Here is a 20,327-nt window from a genome sequence, read left to right on the forward strand (position 1 = left end):
GGTGACATATGATATCATACTACAAGACTTCTAGTTCAAGTGTTAACCCTTTTGTTAGACAAAATTTTTAAAAACTAGTTATAATTAATACACCACAAGCATCTTTAAAATGTTTCCTTTTCAATATGTCTAAGTCAATAAATAAGCCATGTATTTGGTTTATAAACTAGGATTTAGGACTCCTCGCTTCGCGACGGGATCATTAAACCGAACAAAGAAACATACGTAAAATGTTAAACAACAAAAGTGTTGTGAGCCGATGTGAAATTAACACGTATCGGGTTACGACATCGAAAGTAAACAAAAGAATAAACTTGACAATGCCAAAATACAACAAACTATCATATATGGAAAAAAATTGGCACATTACAATTGCGAATCGATGCAAATTCGGTTAGTATCGGCAGTACCAACACAGATTGGTAAGCATGAATTAGTAAGCCAAAAAATCAAATTTTAAAGGCATGGTATAAAACGTCGAGACACGAATATAAAAACATGTGATAATTGGATAATTTTAAATTTTAAACAAAGTTTCGGTCATTTTAAAGACCACCCATAAAAATATAAAAACAAAGTTTAAGAATTGTTTTACCGACAAATAAGACATGTAAATCCGACACTTGCTAACGTTTAAGGTTTGTTAAATATACTTAGTTTTTTAAAGTAAAAAAAAAGAAAAAAAAGAAGGAATAGTAAATTGAATAGTACAAATGTGAGGGGGGGGGGGGGGGGGGAGAAATTCCCATTTTAATATATATAATAATTAGAGTGATAGAGATATTTAAAATAAAGGACCTAAGAATTATCTAAGTATTATTTTGAAAAATAAACGAGTGTGTTAGAGACAAAGGGTATACATAAATGATAAATCTATCATATTAGGTTGTGCAATACGGGTATCATATCGCCGTCATAGATGCTGATGCAGATGCCATGTCGGATTTTTGTGGGGATTGAGGAACGAACGTACGTGGAGATATCCACGTTGGGATGGAGCCAGAGTAGGAGGAGGGCGTAGAGCGTAAAGGTAGCGAGACAAGGCGTGAAAACACTTCAACGATAAGCTGTAACTTTAATGTATGTAAGATTTTATTAGGCATGGTTTTTGTTGCTAAATTACTTATATCAAATAAAAGATTTTTACATTAACACTAATACTTACAAAATGCACTGAGAATTTGGTATAGTGGTAGGAGGCATGTCCTCCTTATGTAGAGTCGCAAGTTCGATTCCGGTTTTTTACTTGAGCTGGTTCGAAAGACATCTGGGTGAAAGAATGAATCAGGTTTTTAATCCTGAGTTCAAACCTGACAGAAGACGAGGGTTTACGAATTTCATCCAGTTTCTATGCATCACAGGGTACGGCTTCACGACGGTCGAAGAGTCGGCGTTGGATATGTCCCCAAAATGGTAGTTTTACACTTAAGAAAAAAAAACCAAATTCCAAAATATAATATTATTATAAGAAAGAAATCCTTCCATCGTTCTCCTCTCCACTCTCTGCAACTACCTCTCTCTCAAAATATCTTCACCAACACACACTCATACACTCTCTCTCTCTCTATACGTATACACTATACGCATACACACACAGAGTCACATTGTTATTGTAATATTGTTTCTCTATCTACAATAACAATACTCATACTCACTTTGTCTTACTTACTCCACACACAATCTCAACCTCCTTCTTCACTTTTAAGTTTTAACAAATAATAATAATAATAATAATAATAATAATAATAATAATAATAATAATAATAATAAATATCTCCATTCCATGTGAACTCTATCTGACAACATAACAAATATCTCCATCACTCACACACCTTTTCTATTCGTTACTTTAACCTTTTAATGGCAGCTTCAGCTTCCACAATTCATCACCAGAACCACCTATCAACTCATTATTATTATTATTATTATTATTATTATTATTATTATTATTCATCGATCCTGTTCATCTTACGTGACGTCATTTACGCTTCATCCGGTAACGGTTACAGTAACGGAGGTTCGATCTCGTGTTCATAATACGTGACGTCATTCTACGGTTTAACGGTAACGCTTTCCGTGACGTCATTATACGGTTAATCCGGTAGCGGTAACGGAGGTTTGAGATCTACGGCTAGGACTATTCGATGAATTACAGAGGAGGAGGTCATGGAGGCAGGTCGCCGGTAGGTTTTTGTTCAGTGAATGAAGTTTTCGGAGAGGTGGATGATAGTGTGCGGAGAACCGGAGGTGGAGGAGATAGTATTTCGGTGACGGTTAGGTTTAGGCTGTTGAGGTATATTGATTTGTTGATGAATTTGAGTTGAATTGGTTGTGGATTTATGTATAATGCTGATTATGAGCTGGTTTAAGTTGATTTGTTGATGAATTTGAGTTGAATGGGTTTTAGGTTTATGTATAATGCTGATTATGAGCTAGTTTAAGTTGATTTGTTATTGAATTTGAGTTGAATTGGATTTAGATTCATGCATAATGCTGATTTTGAGCTAGTTTAAGTTGATTTAGTGATGAATTTGGGTTGAATTGGTTAATGCTGATTCTGAGCTAGTTTACGTTGATTTAGTGATAAAATTCGGATTGAGTTGTTTTAGATTCATGCATAATGCTCACTGTCAATTGGTTAGAGTTTAGGCCGTTAAGGTAAGTTGATTTATATATGAATTTGGATTGAATTGGTTATAGATTTATGCATATTGCTGATTTTGAGCTGGTTAGGATTTTGAGAATCAGTGAGATTTTGTTTGATTTGTTGATGAATTTGACTTGAATTGGTTTTAGATTCATGCATAATGCTGGTTTTGAGATAAATTTGAGTTTAATTGGTTTTAGATTTGCGCATAATGCTGATTTCGGGCTATTTAGGGTTTAATCCTTTAAGGTAAGTTGATCTATTGATGAATTTGAATTGAATTGATGTTAGATTTGTGCATAATACTGGTTTTCAGCTGGTTAGATTTTTGAGAAAAATGTCAGTGACATTTTGTTTGATTTATTGACATATAGTGAACGAGAGTACCAGAGGGGAGATGAGATTGCTTGGTATGCAGATGGAGACAAGCTCGTCCGCAACGAGTACAATCCTGTCACTTCCTATGTATTTGGTACACAATTTGGCTTTATCTTATGTGTATCAAGGAAATAGATGAGGATGTGCAAGTCGTTAATTGACAATATACCTTATATGATATTACAGATAGAGTTTTTGGATCATCTGCTGTCACACAGGAAGTGTATGAAGTAGCTGCTCGACCGGTTGTAAAGACTGCTATGGAAGGAGTAAACGGTGCAGTAAAAGTAGATCAAATTAAGCAATTCAATTGCATGAAAATAAGTTGTTTTATATAATGTAAGATTGCTAATGCAGGCACTGTCTTTGCTTATGGAGTTACGAGCAGTGGGAAGACACATACAATGCATGTAAGAGTAGTTGCTACTCCTGTGAAGTTATTATTGAATTATTTCTGAAGTTACATATTGAATAATTTCATCTAAAGAGGGCAGGTAAACTAGAACACAGTTCTTTGTAAGACTTTATTCTTGGCTTGAATGTGAATAGTATGTGGTTATAGGTGATCTGGGGTAGTAAAGGTGGCATTAAACTCTTATAGGTGCTCATAAAATTGTGTTTCTAGTGACCTAGTATGCGCTTATGCTTTTGTAATTAATGAAGCTTAGTGTTTATTAAATATATCTTTGATTGACCATAATTAAGCTGTTATCGGCACCAATTAAAAAACAAGTCAATGGGGAGTAGAAACTGGTCTGTTTGTATAGCTGATTAGATAGTTTCCTGATAAGATTGAGTTGTTTGGTTGATCTCATTGGAGTACATATTACTAGTTCTGTCACAAAATTATAAAGGGAAACACTAATTTGATTGGAGAAGTATGATGTCGCTATTCTGGCTACATAAAGGATTGCTTATGTTTGATGCAATTTATTCACCCTATAAGTTATGCTTTGCTTTTCTATACACGTGTTTGTATTTTGTTCAGAACTCTTGTCAATTATTTTCTCAGGGTGATAACCATTCTCCTGGAATAATTCCGTTGGCTATAAAGGATGTTTTCAGTATTATTCAGGATGTAAGTGTTTATAAGAACCTCATTTTTAACATTTGAGGCATGACAATTGCATACTTTCATATACCACACCTTTGGTTCAGTGTGTATATATACACACGTGTATTAGGAGCATACTTTATGAGTAATGGACTCCTTACATTAACATTGCAGACTCCAGGAAGGGAGTTCTTGTTGCGTGTATCATATCTTGAGATCTACAACGAGGTTAGTAATATTACTTAGATGATTGCTTGTAAACTAATCAAAGTTAAAATCCACATTATATATCACTTCTCTCTGCCGGTTTTTCTTGTCTTGTACTGGCTTTTTGTGAAGCTTATTTAAATAGGCTCAGTATCCTATGCTTACTATGCAGGTGATTAATGATTTGCTTGATCCAACCGGACAAAATCTGCGTGTTCGAGAAGATGCACAGGTTCTTGCACTCACGATAAATTTTCTAAACATTTTTCTAGCTTGTTCTGTGAGGCTTTGTATATAGATGCCTTTGTGACTGTATTCTTGATCATGCTACCTCTTCTTTCATAGGGTACATATGTTGAGGGTATAAAGGAAGAAGTTGTTTTATCCCCTGGACATGCCCTTTCTTTTATTGCTGCTGGTGAAGGTACTGCTGATTCTCACATTCTGATTGTACAATTACAAGTGTGCAAATTTGTGTTTCTCACTTATGTAATCTTCATCTTCTGTTCACTACTTTATGTTGCAGAGCACCACCATGTGGGTTCAAATAATTTTAATCTTCTTAGTAGCCGTAGTCACACAATATTTACTCTGGTATGTGTGTTTTGTTTATTGCTCATTATTACACTTCAACTATGTGTAGGCTTGTGTTTATTCTGCGTATATATTTTTCATTTAGATGCTCATATATTATCTTTTTTTGTTGATTTCGAAGGCCTGATGATATGTTTTATTAGTTCCAGTATTGGCAAGTAATATTCTCGATTTGAAATTGCATGTCATCTTTTCTTTGGTCTAATTTACTACTTTCTTCCACTGGCTCAATAGAGGTGGCAACATGAGTGGGTAGGGTAGTGGCTGGGTTGGGTCGAACCACTAACTCTTTTTGCCTATATTTTTAAAGATTGTGAATAATATATGTATTAAATATAATTAAAGTTATTGTATTGCTAGAATAGCAATATAATCTTATTTGAATAAGTAGATCTAGGACATTATTAGCATTTGAATATTAGATTATTAGCAATATGAGGTTTACGGAGCCGAGGGTCTCTATGGAAGAAACCTCTCTATTCTTTGGGATAGAGGTACGGTTTGCCTACATGCCTACATCCCACCCTCCCTAGACCCTACTTATAGCATTGCTATTTGTGGTATTTTACTGGGTATGATTGTTGTTGTATTGTTAGTAATATGAATTTTGGCACATGTACTTGTTCAGCCCATTTGACTCATTCAACAAACAAAGACAAGCTAAAATGAACCCGCTTTCATATAAATAGGTTGAAGTTTGGATTTAGTTAAGTCACATACTGCTGTGCAATATTAAGTTGGTTTGGGGGATGAAAGGCCCTGATGATCTACTCTCAGCTTCATTTTGTTCTGTTCTCAAGTTATCGTCATAGGCTCATGGTGTTGCAAAGTTTTATTTAAATGAATTCTTAAATTATATTATGCTGTTGAATACCTCCTCAATTTTATAATTGTTGACACGGGTCTTGATTTTCTGTTGCCTATTTACTCGCTCTATTGATTTTGACAACCATTTACAAAATACCGTCTTAAAATTATTTGTATCAACAGATGATTGAAAGCAGCGCTCATGGTGATGAGTATGATGGAGTGATCTTTTCGCAACTTGTATGTACTTTTGATTTTTGGTATACATAGCACAGGTTTATAAGTTTATTTCTGGTTTATCGTTTACGTATATTCTTTTTTAACTTGTTTCTCTATAATCTAATTGATCTTGCGGGATCAGAGAGCTCAAAAACTGAAACAACTGGACTTAGGAGGAAAGAAGGATCTTACATAAACAATAGTCTTTTAACCCTTGGAACTGTAAGTCACTATAGATTTCTAATGTTGCTGGAAAGTTGATATGCATAAATACCAACTCCTATATGTTTTTACACGCTTATTTAATTGTATATGAGAACCATTAGGTATTTAGGTACTTTCAGTTTATATATTACCAAACTGCCAATATGTAGCTAACGCAACCCTGAAATGTGCGATTTCTTGCATGTTCTTCGTTGTCAACATTTTGGTACAATGACAGCTTCTAAAATGTCATAATATTATCATATATTTGTTTTGAGATTGATATTTTTACTTTGTTTTTTGACAATTATATCCAGTCATGTGATCTTTTTTAGGATATTTGTTTCAATTGGACTTGCAGGTAATTGGAAAGCTTAGTGAAGGGAAGGCATCTCATGTTCCATATAGAGATTCCAAGCTTACCCGTCTACTACAGTCTTCATTAAGTGGCCATGGGCATGTTTCGGTGAGTAAAAACAAATTGGAATACACTTGACAAATGTTTAGTTGAATAAATGGGTATCTGATAAATCACTTGCATTTTCTAATGTTTTTTTGTTTTACTTATTGCTCTTATCAGCTCATCTGCACTATAACTCCAGCCTCTAGTAACATGGAGGAGACACACAACACACTGAAATTTGCAAGTAGGGCGAAGCGAGTTGAAATCTATGCTTCTCGGAACAAGGTCTGATATGAAACTAATTTTTTTTTATCATTTGCAGTAATTATTAAACCAAAATTACTAAGTTAGTTGTTATATGCTATTGAAACATTCATCATTCAGATTATTGATGAGAAGTCTCTAATTAAGAAGTATCAACGAGAAATATCCGTTCTCAAACAAGAGCTTGATCAGCTAAGAAGTGGGATGCTTGTGGGTGTCAATCCTGAGGAGATAATGAGCTTAAAGCAAAAGGTATGTTGAGGCCACACATGTATTCAACTTTTTCAGTAAGGCCCCGCCACTTATATCGAAACTACTACATACAAGCATGCATCCAGTTTGTTTATCGTATGCCCTTATGAACCTTTAAAATACAAAATTGTCGTTGTATCTTTATATCAAGAAGCACAATTTTACGTAAATAAACTAGAAAAAAGTATTCATCCTTTTCCAATAAGGACACCCATATATGATATATTGAATTTTTTTTATAGACGGCCCATGAACTGAGTGTGTATCCAGTTTCATTTATACCAATTCGGGCAAAAAAACATGACAGATGACGTTATTACCCTTACAAATTTCAAAAAGAGTATCCTTGTATCATCCTATCAAAAGGCAACGGTCTGTTGCAGAAAAAGTAGGGAGTTTTTTCATTTTACATTATTTTGGCATGTTTTTGGTCTGAATACTCTTTTTACTTTTAGTATGCCAGTTCAAATTCAACAATATATCTATGTTTATTAGTGCTATACTTTAATAGTTAGAAGAAGGACAAGTAAAGATGCAATCGCGGTTAGAGGAAGAGGAAGAAGCTAAGGCAGCTCTAATGAGTAGAATTCAAAGGTTCACAAAACTAATACTTGTTTCCTCAAAAAATACAATTCCTGGATTAACAGATGTATCTGCTCATCAAAGGAGTTTTTCTGCCAACAAAGATGATGTAAGTTACATAGTTTCACTAAGTTCTATTAAGCTACTCCTTTTATAACTTTTACGGTGTTTAGAGGTTTATTATCTGGATATTTGTCTTGCTGGTGTAACATTATGCAAATTTCTGAACTCTGTTCCATCTGAGTTTTCATGGATTTATGTAGCGGTTAGAAATTGATAGGTCGTGACTCTGTGAGGGTTGGTTAACAGGTTCAGGGGTCAGAATGGGCAGGGTTGGGTTTCAAACACTTTGGCCCGTTATTCTTGAATTCTATAAATAATTAACGTATTAAATATGGCTACAAAAACTCTTCTTAAAATAATGATCGAGCATGTTTCTGTATATTTGTCTTATTTGTGTTACATGTCAAGGTGGCTGTGAGATTGGTCCCTTGGTATTAAAGATGAATTAGTTAGTAGCTGGTTTTATGCAAATTTATAACTTATTTTTCTTTGTGTTCCCATGGATATATGTAGACGTCACAAAAGAGGGCAGATTATGTGGGTCGGGTAACGGGTCAAACCATGTCAGGTTGACCTGCAGACAATTTATGTCCCCTTATTTTTGAATTCGATAAATACTAATATATTAAACGTTATTATTAAAGTAGTCACATATATATCTACTACATATATGTATGCATGCATATATTCAATAAAGCAGTTTAAGAGGTTGTGAAAGTTTGGATATTTTGGGCCACCTTTTGCTCGTTTTATTTTTAACTAGCTTTTGAAATCAATCCATTTCTAGGTGAATGATTTGAAATTGTAACCTCTGGATTTATGTCTCTCTTCTGAATTTTTAACTGCTGTTTGTTTGCATCTTCTTCTATGAGGCTCGAGCTTGATCTTTTTGTTTTATCTGCATCTGCTTTAGAACGGTTCTATTCTATTGCAAAGTGAGAATCCAAGCGGCACTCCATCAGAAATATCTTATGAACCCAAACACAGAAGAAATTCCAGCAATTTATCAGCAGCAGGTAGCACCATCACAGAATCAACTCAAGCGGGTGACCTAATTAATGGCTCTGGTGGTGGTGCAAAACAACCAACAGTATGTTTCAGTACCCTTTTTGGATGATTCTAAATAATACCTCAAATAAACCGTTTTTGTTGATAGAAAGAAGAATTTCTAATGTGATAAAAATGGGAAATTGCTTTTAGACTCTTAATCTGTTCTGTATATAAGGACCTCAACAAAGTATAAAAAACACATTGTAAAAAGGCATCAATTTTACACCATTTTTATTTCACTCCATGTCTGCACCAAATATATAAACCAACTCTTTTAACACTTATTCTTACATTGTAATTCATTTTAATTAAATCTGTTTATGAAAAATAAATACATAGTGTTTTAAGAAAGTATGTATTTTATTTTAAGTGAGATGTTTTTATGAATTTATACTAGTTAACTGCAAAAATAACTTAATACATTTATGTACCTTTATAATTTATATTTATTTGATTTTTTGTTATTAGTTAATTATAAAACTTATCAGTAGAGTTTAAAAATTCAAACCAAAAGAATTAATATTCATATTCAATACTAGACTCGTTTTAAAGATCTAAATAAGATTGCTCTGATACTATATTTAGTATAAAGTAATCTTTTTATGTCAAGTATTTACCAATGCATAATATTTTTAGGCCTACGGATTATTTTTTAACTGTTATATTTAACTAAAAGGGTTAAAATTGAACTTACAGAATTTGGTGTAATGAATGTTGTTGCACCAAATATTGGTGAAATACTGAAATGAAAAATGAATAATGTCTCACCAAAAGGAAGGCTTCAAATATACTTCATCTGGAATTATCATTTTAATTTCTACATATTCACTGCAAATTTTGCAGCTTCTGGCATCTATAGACCTTAATACCAGCTTTCTTGCAAACAATCTTTTGTTTGACTATAGGGTGTAATCTCGATAGATCAGATGGACCTTCTAGTGGAGCAAGTTAAAATGCTTGCAGGAGAGATAGCATTCAGTTCAAGTACATTGAAACGTTTAGTAGAGCAGTCTGCAAACGATCCCGAGAGCTCAAAAGCACAAGTAATTCTTGTTTTTACATTTAACTTTGGCATGCTTTTTACGGTTAAGTTATGAAATTCTTTCTTTAATATTTGGCCTTATAGTTGATGCAATATGGTTTTTGAAAGAACATGCCAAACTTTTATGATGATGGGACAGATGTAAGAATTCTATGCTAATTATAAATACATTTATCTTTCAACAGATAGAAAACTTGGAACGAGAAATTGAAGAAAAAAGAAGGCAAATGAGGGTCTTAGAGAAACAGATTATTGAAAGCAATGAAGCTTCAATTTCTAATACATCATTGGCTGATATGCAACAGGTAATTATCTTATTTGTGTTTTTATCTATTCAGTTGCAAGTTTATTATGCTAACATGTCTTTTTGGTGTTTTTTCTTCGTAAATAGACAATGATGAGACTGATGACACAATGCGATGAAAAGGGCTTCGAGCTTGAGGTATGCCTGCTTCCAAAGTTTTCCATAGTTTTCTTTTCAACTGAAAACATATATTATTATGTTTTAACTGTAATATCTGATATTTAGCATTTAATTCAATCTTTATATCCGCAGATCAAGACAGCAGACAATCGAATTCTCCAGGAACAATTGCAGAACAAGGTACGCATGGATGGTTAATGCAACATGTAACTATTTCATTTCATTACATTTGGTTCATGGCGTTGCTAATATTTGGTTCTTAAGTTATACACTTTTTATTTTCTATACTTCTTTTTGTATTGACTCTTTGTTTAAATTACAGTGTTCTGAAACAAAGAGCTGCAAGATAGAATTACAGTACTTGAACAACTGTTGGCTGCAGCGCAGAGCGAGAAAGCCCTGTCATCATCTAGACATCATGGATCTGAAAAATACATTGATGAACTGAGAAAGAAAATTCAAAAGCAGGTGATTATTATAAAGCTAAGCATGGGCTAGTAGTTTGCGTTGTATATTTGTATATACATGTGGATTTTATTTATTTATTTATTTTTATTATATTTTTGGGGTGGGTGGTTAAAATATAGAACTGACATAAAGGGTACTTTTGGTACAGGCCGGGTTGATCTGAAACTCCTGTTGCCCATTTTTAACAATAATCAAAGCATCATATACAATTATACGATTATATATAAAGTTCTCTTCTCATCAAGAATAATTTGAGTGTCAAAATGGGTAATTTTGGTGCAACTTAGACTGTCGCAAAATCCTTTTTGTTCAACTTATAAAACAACTCGTGTCAAATATGATTAAAGAAGTAATTTTTTATTTTTTTTGCATTAAAAATACTATTTGAGCTTCTTTTGATCTGTTTGACTCGTCTGCTTTCAAGTTAGTTTTTATTTACATGTTTGACTTCCATGGTTTATCAATGGTGATACAAATTGCTTTTTAGATTCATAGTTACAGCAAAACCTTAATAAATAATGATAACATCAATAATCAATAATATAAATAAATCAGTGAGTTTATCTATTTAATAATATTGATAACAACAACAATAATAATAATAACAGCATTAATAATATTAATAATTTAGTGAGGTTATTTATTTAATAATAAGGATACGAATAATAATAATTTGGACCTGAGAATTACTCAATTGGGGAGGTTATTCATTTGTCTAATCCACAATCTATAATTATTTCATTTTTCTTGCTCTATTTGTGAGTTGAAAGGAGTAATATAGCGTTGTAATTTAACTAATTTACATTCTAGAAGAAAACAATGGATTATTTGTACAAAATCAGAAACTATCTAAAGAAGCATCTTATGCAAAAGAATTAGCATCAGCTGCAGCTGTTGAATTAAAGCATTTAGCCAATGAAGTAACCAAACTCTCACTACAAAACACAAAACTTGAAAAAGAGTTGGCGGCTGCTTGTGGAGCTAACCGTCCAAAACCGGGTCGAAATGGTCGAACATCGAGTCGGGTCATTGATGAGTTTGACTTTGACTTAGAAGAATTAAGAAGAGATTTGCACACAATGAAGCAAAGGGTAGCAAGTCTTGAGGCTGCATTGGCTGAAAAAGAACGTATCGAAAACGAGTACAGGAAAAAGGCGGAAGAATTGAAGAAAAAAGAAGCGATTTTGGAAAATGATTTGGCGAACGTGTGGGTTCAGGTTACTCAGTTGAAGAAAGAGAAAGAGATTAATGGATCAAGTGTTAATAATAATGGACATGTTGAAAGAAATGAGGTTTTGGATGAATCGGGATTAGATAACGGTGATGTTAGTAATTCGGTTAAAGAAAAGCAGGTTTTGGATGTTCAACAGGTGGTTCATGATGTGCCAAAGGAAGAGCCCCTTGTTGCTCGTTTAAAGGTACACTTTGGTCACTGGTCATATGTCTTATTAGTAATTTAGTATGGGTTGAAATGGGTCGGGTTCACGGGTTGAGAGATACTTAATGCCCATTTAAAGATTTTTTTTAATAAATAATTAATGCGTTAGCCGCTAGTTATTATTATAAAACGATATTGATAATATCTAAGTATTTGAAAATTAGGCTTTACTGCCACCTTAGGCAATTTTTACGCGTTTGACCTATTGGACCAAGTTGACCTTTTCACTTTTTACTATAGTCTGTCATCTGACAGTTAGGTAAATCAAAACCTTAATTTACCAAATTTGAAGTAAGCGAGTCAAATTGTCACCTCTACCTTTATCATTTTAAACTTGGGGCAAACCTCAAAAAGCACGCGATGTGCTTTGTTTTTAACTATTAATGGCTAACTTAGTTTCCAGTTCTTATCAACAGCATGCAATTTGTATGCATTAATGGTTACCGGTGATAAGTATCTCTCATTAAATGACTAAGGTTAGGTGTTTAAAAATCCTTATGGGGTTACTTTTTTGCATGTTAAAGTCCCTAAGCTTATAGACACCATCAAAAGAGGTCCTCTGATTAAGGTCCGGGACTCGATCATGCAAAACAAGGACATTTTTTACGTATTTATCAAAAATATAAGTTTGCAGACTTTTTTGTCGAATTTATTTTTTGTTTTGGGAACTAATGATGTAAAAAACTAAAATCAAACCCGTATATTTGGATTACCCTGCACGTTTTCCGCATGTCTATCATTTTAAATATGTTTTTTTTAAATCGTTCATGATTAATCGATGTGGCATCCAGGCTCGACTGCAAGAAATGAAGGAGAAAGAGCTTATTTACAACAGTCAAAGTGATGCAAATTCTCATGTTTGTAAAGTATGTTTTGAATCACCAACTACAACAATGCTTCTTCCTTGCCGCCATTTTAGTTGTAAGTTGCTTCAAAATTCAAATCATCCCGTATTTATTTAAACAATTTATTTTGCCATCTATTAAACTTAAACAAAATCGGCTTATATGATAAATTTATAATATCTTATAATTGTTTTTGCAGTGTGTAAATCTTGCTCGGCTGCGTGCTTTGAGTGTCCAATTTGTCGGACAAAGATAACCGATAGAATATACGCTTTCACCTCTTGACATTTGCAAAGTACTTTTACTAAAATGAAGGTAAATCAAGTTATTGTTTGTGATATAGTTTGATATTTGTTTGTCCCCTTTTAGTATTTTAAACTATTTTCGTCTCAAAATAGTTGTCCTATAAAAACACGGTTTAAGATGCCTGCATGTTTAATAAGTGCCAGTTTCGCCCTTGAGGCCTTAATGTGTTTAAGATACTAATTGACTAATAAGATATTTGAAGGGTAAAATGGAAAGTTTTGTTATTTATTTTGGAAGTAATTCTTCATGCAACTTAGGCTCAGCTCGTTAATTATTTATTTATTGTTTAATTATTTTTATATGCATTTCTGATTATTTTTATACACTATTTTTATTCATAAGTTTATGTATAACATAATATATATTATTTAATTATTTTGTTCATATATTTTGTATAAATTAATAGCTATTATGTAAATATATATTTAATATATTAAATAAAAGTTAAAAGAAATGATTGGTTTGTTTCAGCTTGTTTAGGATCACGAGCCCGGTAAAGCTCGATATGTTAAGCTTAGGCTTGAGCTCGTTTATCTAGTGGGCTCTAATGTAAATTTTGTTCGATTCGAGCTTTTAGCAAGCCGATCTCGAGATCCATGTCACCACCCAAATATTTCTCTCTCTCTATATATATGTTGGTATCATTTAAGAACTCTAATAAAGTTAAGAACTCTTAGGAACTCTAAACAACCAAACATTTTTTTAATTGTTTTTATATATTAACATTGTTTAAGAGTAGTTTTATCATATTTTATATAAAAAATTTTGATTACATATATTAATCACAAGTTTACATATGTGTAAAATTTATGTACTAACAAATTTACATAGGTGTAAAACAAAACATGGATATGTATAAAAACTAACTTTTAACATTGTAATCGTAAAGATAGATATAAAAAAATGATAAAACTACACTCAAGTAACACTAACATACAAAAGAATTTATAAAAAACGTTAGTTTTTAAGGGTTCCTTCAAGTTCTTAAATAATTTATGAGTTCTGTAATGATATTCATCCTATATATATAGGGAAAAGATCCAATAAAATAATAGCTTATCGTACAATAGGTACGCGAATCCCCTTTTTGGACGAAATCGATCCATGAAATCACATCCCAACATCTCGGAATCGTCAATACATATCCAATTAATCATTGGTTCACCGAAAAAAACAGTTTTGGATCGTTAATCGATCAATTTTTAACCTTTTCACGAAAACCGTTTTTGAGCGTTGTTTGAAGGTTTTAGGTTTTGGCTGAGCGTTTTAGGTTTTGGTTGAGCGTTTTTAGGTTTTGCCTTTGAGCGTCTCGCGTACCTATCGTACGTTAAGGCATTATTGTACAGTATCTCGACCCTATATATATTTATAATTAAGTTTTTTTTACATAGCATAATGCATATTATTTTGTTATTTTATTAATATAAAATTATTGTTATTATTAGTTTAGTATATTAAACAAAGATTATAAAGATATTAGGCTTGTGAGCTGATTCAAGCTCGGATTTTGGCTCGTATATTAAATGAGCTCCAAGCTCGAGTTCATTTAAGCTCGGCTTGATTGGAGCTTTTTGCGAGCCGATTTCTAGTAGTTCACATGCGGCTCAGCTCGTGTATACCCCTAAACCTTTACATACTAAAAATGTCATTTATGGTTTATTTGTTTATTAACTTAATAATTAATCAGATTATGAGTTATGTCAAACAACAATAACAAATACAAAAACTATTATTATTGCAACTAATTATTTGTGAATTAATATTCATGCAGGGGAGAACACAGTAAGCACATTGGGAAGATTTGTTCTACTGCTATGGTTATTTGTTGTCTTGATCATCAACTCAAGCTAGACCGCGAGTTTGACTTCGATCTTGACCGTTCAACAGTTGACTTCAGGCATCGAGGGGATCGATGGGATCATATCAAGCAATGATCCAATAGGAATTCAAGATGGATCATTTGCATATAACTATTTGGTCAAAGAACTTTAATATTGCAGCATCTAGGATCAGATATTTAAAAGACCAAACAGATTACATAAGCGCGCTTCGTCTTGGTCCTGCAAACGGTGGTGTGGCCGCCATTGTTGATGAGCTTCCGTATGTCGAGCTTTTTCTTTCTTACACTGACTGTGAGTTCAAGATCGTTGGTCGGGAGTTTACGAAAAGCGGCTGGGGATTTGTAAGTTTCTTCTGGTTTTGACTTTTGACCGATGCGGGTTGACTTCTTGGGTCAAACATTGACCTTTCCAGTTTTAGCTAGCTATGGATTTCATCAGTGTTTTAAAAACCGGTTCATAGTGGCCTGTTGAACCAGTAATACGAGGCGCATATCAGGCTGGTATTTTGAGCCTGGTATTTTTGGACGGTTTGCTAGAACTTCGACCGGGCGGTTTTTTCTAAAATACCGTTTTTAAGCCCCAAGAGATTTTTGATATTTTGCGGCTCATGTTTTTTAAAACTTACTTTTAACCTAGCGATTAATATTGAAACAGGTAAAAATTTTAATTATTTTCTGAAAATCGAGTCTTTTGTATTATTTTTTTTATTATGGATTAACTTTTGGACTATATTTTATTATGGAATCATATACTTTTGGGTTATTTTTTAAGTTGAAGTTGCATTTATAATTTTATATGAAATAACAAGGTGAATTATTCAACCTAGTTGAACCTCCAAGTACAACAACCCCTGTTCAACCGGCTGTACCAGTTTTAGCCCAATCCGGTACAAGGTAAAAAACGGTTTTTAGAACATTTAATTTCATCACTAATATATAAAAATCTTTATATTTTCGAAGTATTAGTTTTGAATTATATGATTGCTTGTGATGACAATATTTTACTAGGGCTATGCACGAACTTAACCTTCAGTGAACCGTTTGTGAGCTGTTCAGCAAGAAGTTTTTTTAATTTTCGTTTATTTAATAAATGAACAAGCATGAATTTTTTTTTGTTCATGTAGTTCAACGAGTGACATGAACACATGGCTCGTTCATTTAATTACGTTCGTGAATGCTCGTTACTTTGTTCATATCCCATTTGTTTTAAATAATCATTCGAATTTATTTATGACTAATACTATTTTAAATCCTATTTAATTTTCATATTTAGAAGCCTAAACTGTTATGTTTGTTTATGTTCATGAACTGTTCATTTAGAATAATAAGGAATGATCAATGTGTAAATTTTCAGGCATTCCAAAGGGATTCTCCACTAGCACTCGATTTATCAACCGCAATCCTCCAACTCTCAGAAAACGGAGAACTAGAAAGAATCCACGACAAATGGTTAAGCATGACTTCGTGTTCATCTAAAGCCGCAACAACCAACATTAGTAGCCTCTCGTTAAGCAACTTTTGGGGTCTATTCCTCATATGTGGGATTGCGTGTTTCATTTCTCTTGGCATTTATTTTTATAGAGTGTTATGTCAATACCGTAGATTTGACCTTGACTTAGAAGACTCACACGAGATTCCAGAGCCCGAATCAGCTAGGCAGAGACTGTCTGCGAGTTTTAAAGATTTAGTCGATTTTTACGATAGAAAAGAAGCCGAGATTAAGGAAATGTTGAAGCGACAAAGCTTCAAGCCCGTAGTGGGCATAACGACACAACTAATTAACTTTGAAATTTTGTTGTTGTGTAGATAGGTAACTTTCCTAAAATGGAAAGATATGTTCTTGCATGTTTTTCACATGTGAACTGTATTCTGTTTTACAGGCAATCAGTATTCTGATACTAATATAGGACATGTAGTTAGAATAAATAGTCTTATTAGCTTTTTGCCACACTGCTTGTGCATATTATGTTAGCGGTTTGCATTACGATTTTTTTATTGTTTTCTAGATTTTTGATTGGAGCAACCATATGTTTTTCTTAATAGTGTAAATGAGGCAAGCCGTTTTGAAATCAACCTGCTAGAAGCTTAAGTTGAGCTTAAACGATCTCGAGTCAAGCTCAAGAATTAAGCAAAGTTCATTCACTAAATGAGCTCGAGCTTTATACATCTGAGTATGGATAGAATTGTGTATGCTTGGTGTGGTTTGATTAGCATGAATATTATGGACATTAGGACCACTTGGTGTGGGCATGGAGAGGGTTGTATTTTTTTTTTTTGGGGGGGGGGGGGGGGGGGGAGGAGAGGGTTGACAAAATTACGGGCGGTATGCGGAAAATGTGGGGCCAACTGTCATATATATAATACGGTAAATGGGGGCCTTACACCACAATGGGGCTTTATGGAGAAAGGGTTTTAAAGTCCCGTTTCTTACGTGGCGATGATGTGGAAGAGTGGTATAGCCCCTCCACAACACGCAATCTAATGGTCAATGAGGATGAATAGCTTTTAGGTTTTTTTTCATGTGTAACAATGTAACATCCTAAATTCTCGTATTTAATAAAAGAAAGTTGTGTTTAGTTATCGGACCTGAATAATTAATTAGTATTAATAAAGAGCATGGACTTGAATTAATTAAGGTGGATTAAGTGGTAATGGGCTTTAGGTCCATGGGCTTCAAGAGGTATAAATACCCTCTTAAACCAACCTAAAACCCTAAACCCTCATTTATATCCATCATAATCTCTACACACTCAAAAACACACACACACTTCCTTACTACTATTTACGGCCTAGAGAGGAAGAGGGTGAAACGACCAACGAACATAGAATAGCAATAGATCTTTCATATACGAGCTAGATACAAGATAACCAAGCAAAACGCGACCAACCGAACGGATAAAAGGTATGTTTTGATCCTAAAGTTTACGTATTTATAAACGTTTAGCCTTGAAACTTAGAACGAGAATAGATCGGGGGTAAACGAAATGTAAAGTTGTAAAATTGATGCTAAAATGAAACTAATGAACCCTTACACCTGTGCGAATCGATTAAATGGAAAGATATAGTCTTGAACGCTTAAAGGTCCCAACTTTATGCGTTTTTGGGCCAAACCTTATCCAAAAACGACCATAGGATTGATCGCGAGTTGGTTAAATATCACATCCAAGAATTTCACGTTAAAACAGATATGATTTTGGGGGATTAAGATTGAACAGAGGCGGCAGCTGGGCAACTTCGCCTGCAGCTAAGTTCGCCAAGCTAAGTTCGCCTGATGAGAACTTCGCCATATGCTAAGTTCGCTTGATGATAACTTCTCCTGAGGTTAACTTCACTTAAGGTTAACTTCGCCTGAGGTTAACTTCGCCTAAGGTTAACTTCACCTGTTGATAACTTCACCTAAGGTTAACTTCGCCTGAGGTTAACTTCACCTAAGTTTAATTTAGCACTAAGTTGAAATAATCTGATACGGTAGGACGAGTATTGATACATGTAACCTATATACAGTTAGCAGAGCACAGTTAAAGAGAGGAACCACGATAAACGGAGAAAGGAACCGCATTCAGGTGAGTTTCTAGCCCCATTTATGTGTTATGTTTTCGGGGTTGTGTGCATACTCAATATGTTTGTTAATACGCTTATCCTAAGAGATAAGTGTATGCCTTATGTGAATAATGTGAAATGTATGAATGATTGCTTGATGGTACGTGAACGATCTTCGGATATTGCACGTACTGTCAGGTTGTAACGCTATATATAAGGTAAGTGTGATATGTATGCTTATGTGTATGAACGTGATAAAGTTAATAAAAGAAGGAAATGATGGTTGTATGGTTACGAAACGGGTACCGAGCCCTAATAATACTCGAGGTATGATGTATGGTTGTATGGTAACGAAGAGGGAATCGAACCCTACTAATATTCGAGAACTAGGGAACCAAACCCTACTAATATTCGAGGAAAGAGGGTACCGAGCCCTAATAATACTCGAGGAAGGAGGATACCGATCCCTAATAATGAGGAATGTAGGGCGTAATGCTCTTTATAACGTAAGATATGAAAGCAAGTTAGTACAAAAGAAAGTATGAAAGTATGAATGAAAGAATATAAGTTTGTGTGTATTGTATAATGTATGATTAACTAGAACTCACTTAGCGTAGCTGACTTTTAGTATGCACGCAGGTGAGTAAGATGAGGCAGCTCGCTTGAGGGGACACGTGGCGTTGAATAAGAGACTGGCATCGGAAGGCTCAGGCGTGTTATGTTTTAATTACTTAGTTTTCGAAAGACAAGTTGGTTGTTTAAGACAAGTTTTGAATTGTTATGAAATGTTTTATTAAAGTTTTTATATTCCGCGAATGTTTTTAATTTACTCTGATATTAGAACTGCGTTTATGAGTAAATCCAACACGAAAGTAGGGCTACCGGTAACGGGGCCTTACAAACAATAATTGTAACTAGTAACATTAGTATGTAGTGTTTCTTTTAAAGGGTTGTTGGGTGACATATGATATCATACTACAGTACTTCTAGTTCAAGTGTTAACTCTTTGTTAGACAAAAACTTTTAAAAACTAGTTATAATTAATACACCACAACTCCACAAGCCTCTCTAAAATGTTTCCTTTTCAATATGTCTAAGTTAAGAAATAAGCTATGTATTTGGCTTATAAATTAGATTGATATATGTAGATATTTGATATAAAGGACCTAAGAAATATTTATTTTGAAAAATGAAAGAGTGTGTTAGAGAAAAATCGTATACATAAATATATCATATTAGGTTGTGCAGTACGGGCACCCCATCGTCACCATAGGTGCTGATGTAGATGCCACGTCGGATTTTTGCAGGGATGAAGAAAGGGACCTACGTGGAGATATCCACGTTGAGGTGGAGTCAGTAAAGGAGGAGGGCATAGAGCGTAAAGGTAGCGAGAGTAAGCAATAGCTTTAATGTTTGTGAGATTTTATCAGACATACTTTTTATTGCCAAATTAGTTATCAAATAAAAGATTATTGCATTAATACTAATACATACAAAATGCATTGAGAATATGGTCATGTGGTAAGCGGCCAGCCCTCTCTACATAGAGACGTAGGTTCGATTCCGGATTTCCAAATTGGGCCTGTTCGAAGAACATCCAGGTGAAAGAACAAATCATGTCTTTAATCTCGAGTTCAAACCCGACAGTGACAAGAGTTTACAGATTTCATCTAGTTCCTATGCATCATGGGGTATGGTAT

At 33.8% G+C, this 20,327-nt stretch overlaps 1 protein-coding gene and 1 pseudogene across 2 annotated transcripts; both read left to right on the plus strand.

Annotated features, from left to right (window-relative positions):
* The first annotated feature begins 1,279 nt into the window (after positions 1 to 1,279).
* LOC143551061 (kinesin-like protein KIN-7D, mitochondrial) lies at positions 1,280 to 16,821 on the plus strand (annotated as a pseudogene). Its single transcript, XR_013138434.1, has 27 exons — positions 1,280 to 1,413; positions 2,052 to 2,293; positions 3,022 to 3,119; positions 3,212 to 3,301; positions 3,383 to 3,435; positions 4,038 to 4,103; positions 4,254 to 4,307; positions 4,459 to 4,518; positions 4,632 to 4,710; positions 4,813 to 4,880; positions 5,871 to 5,926; positions 6,023 to 6,128; positions 6,472 to 6,576; positions 6,691 to 6,798; positions 6,898 to 7,029; positions 7,541 to 7,720; positions 8,588 to 8,764; positions 9,630 to 9,767; positions 9,952 to 10,071; positions 10,158 to 10,208; positions 10,323 to 10,383; positions 10,513 to 10,658; positions 11,429 to 12,076; positions 12,888 to 13,017; positions 13,141 to 13,256; positions 15,019 to 15,429; positions 16,442 to 16,821. The product of XR_013138434.1 is annotated as a kinesin-like protein KIN-7D, mitochondrial (transcript).
* Positions 15,199 to 20,031, plus strand: LOC143551062 (glutamate receptor 3.4-like). The gene is made up of 5 exons (XM_077041582.1): positions 15,199 to 15,429; positions 16,442 to 16,840; positions 16,894 to 16,897; positions 16,968 to 16,999; positions 19,867 to 20,031. Exons 1-5 carry the CDS (start codon positions 15,199 to 15,201, stop codon positions 20,029 to 20,031), a joined length of 831 nt encoding a protein of 276 aa, XP_076897697.1.
* Positions 20,032 to 20,327: the final 296 nt, after the last annotated feature.

Source organism: Bidens hawaiensis, unplaced genomic scaffold (assembly GCF_021521415.1).
Source record: "Bidens hawaiensis isolate Kalapana, Puna unplaced genomic scaffold, B.hawaiensis_p1.1 tig00016259_1, whole genome shotgun sequence".
NCBI classification, from domain to species: Eukaryota; Viridiplantae; Streptophyta; class Magnoliopsida; order Asterales; family Asteraceae; genus Bidens; species Bidens hawaiensis.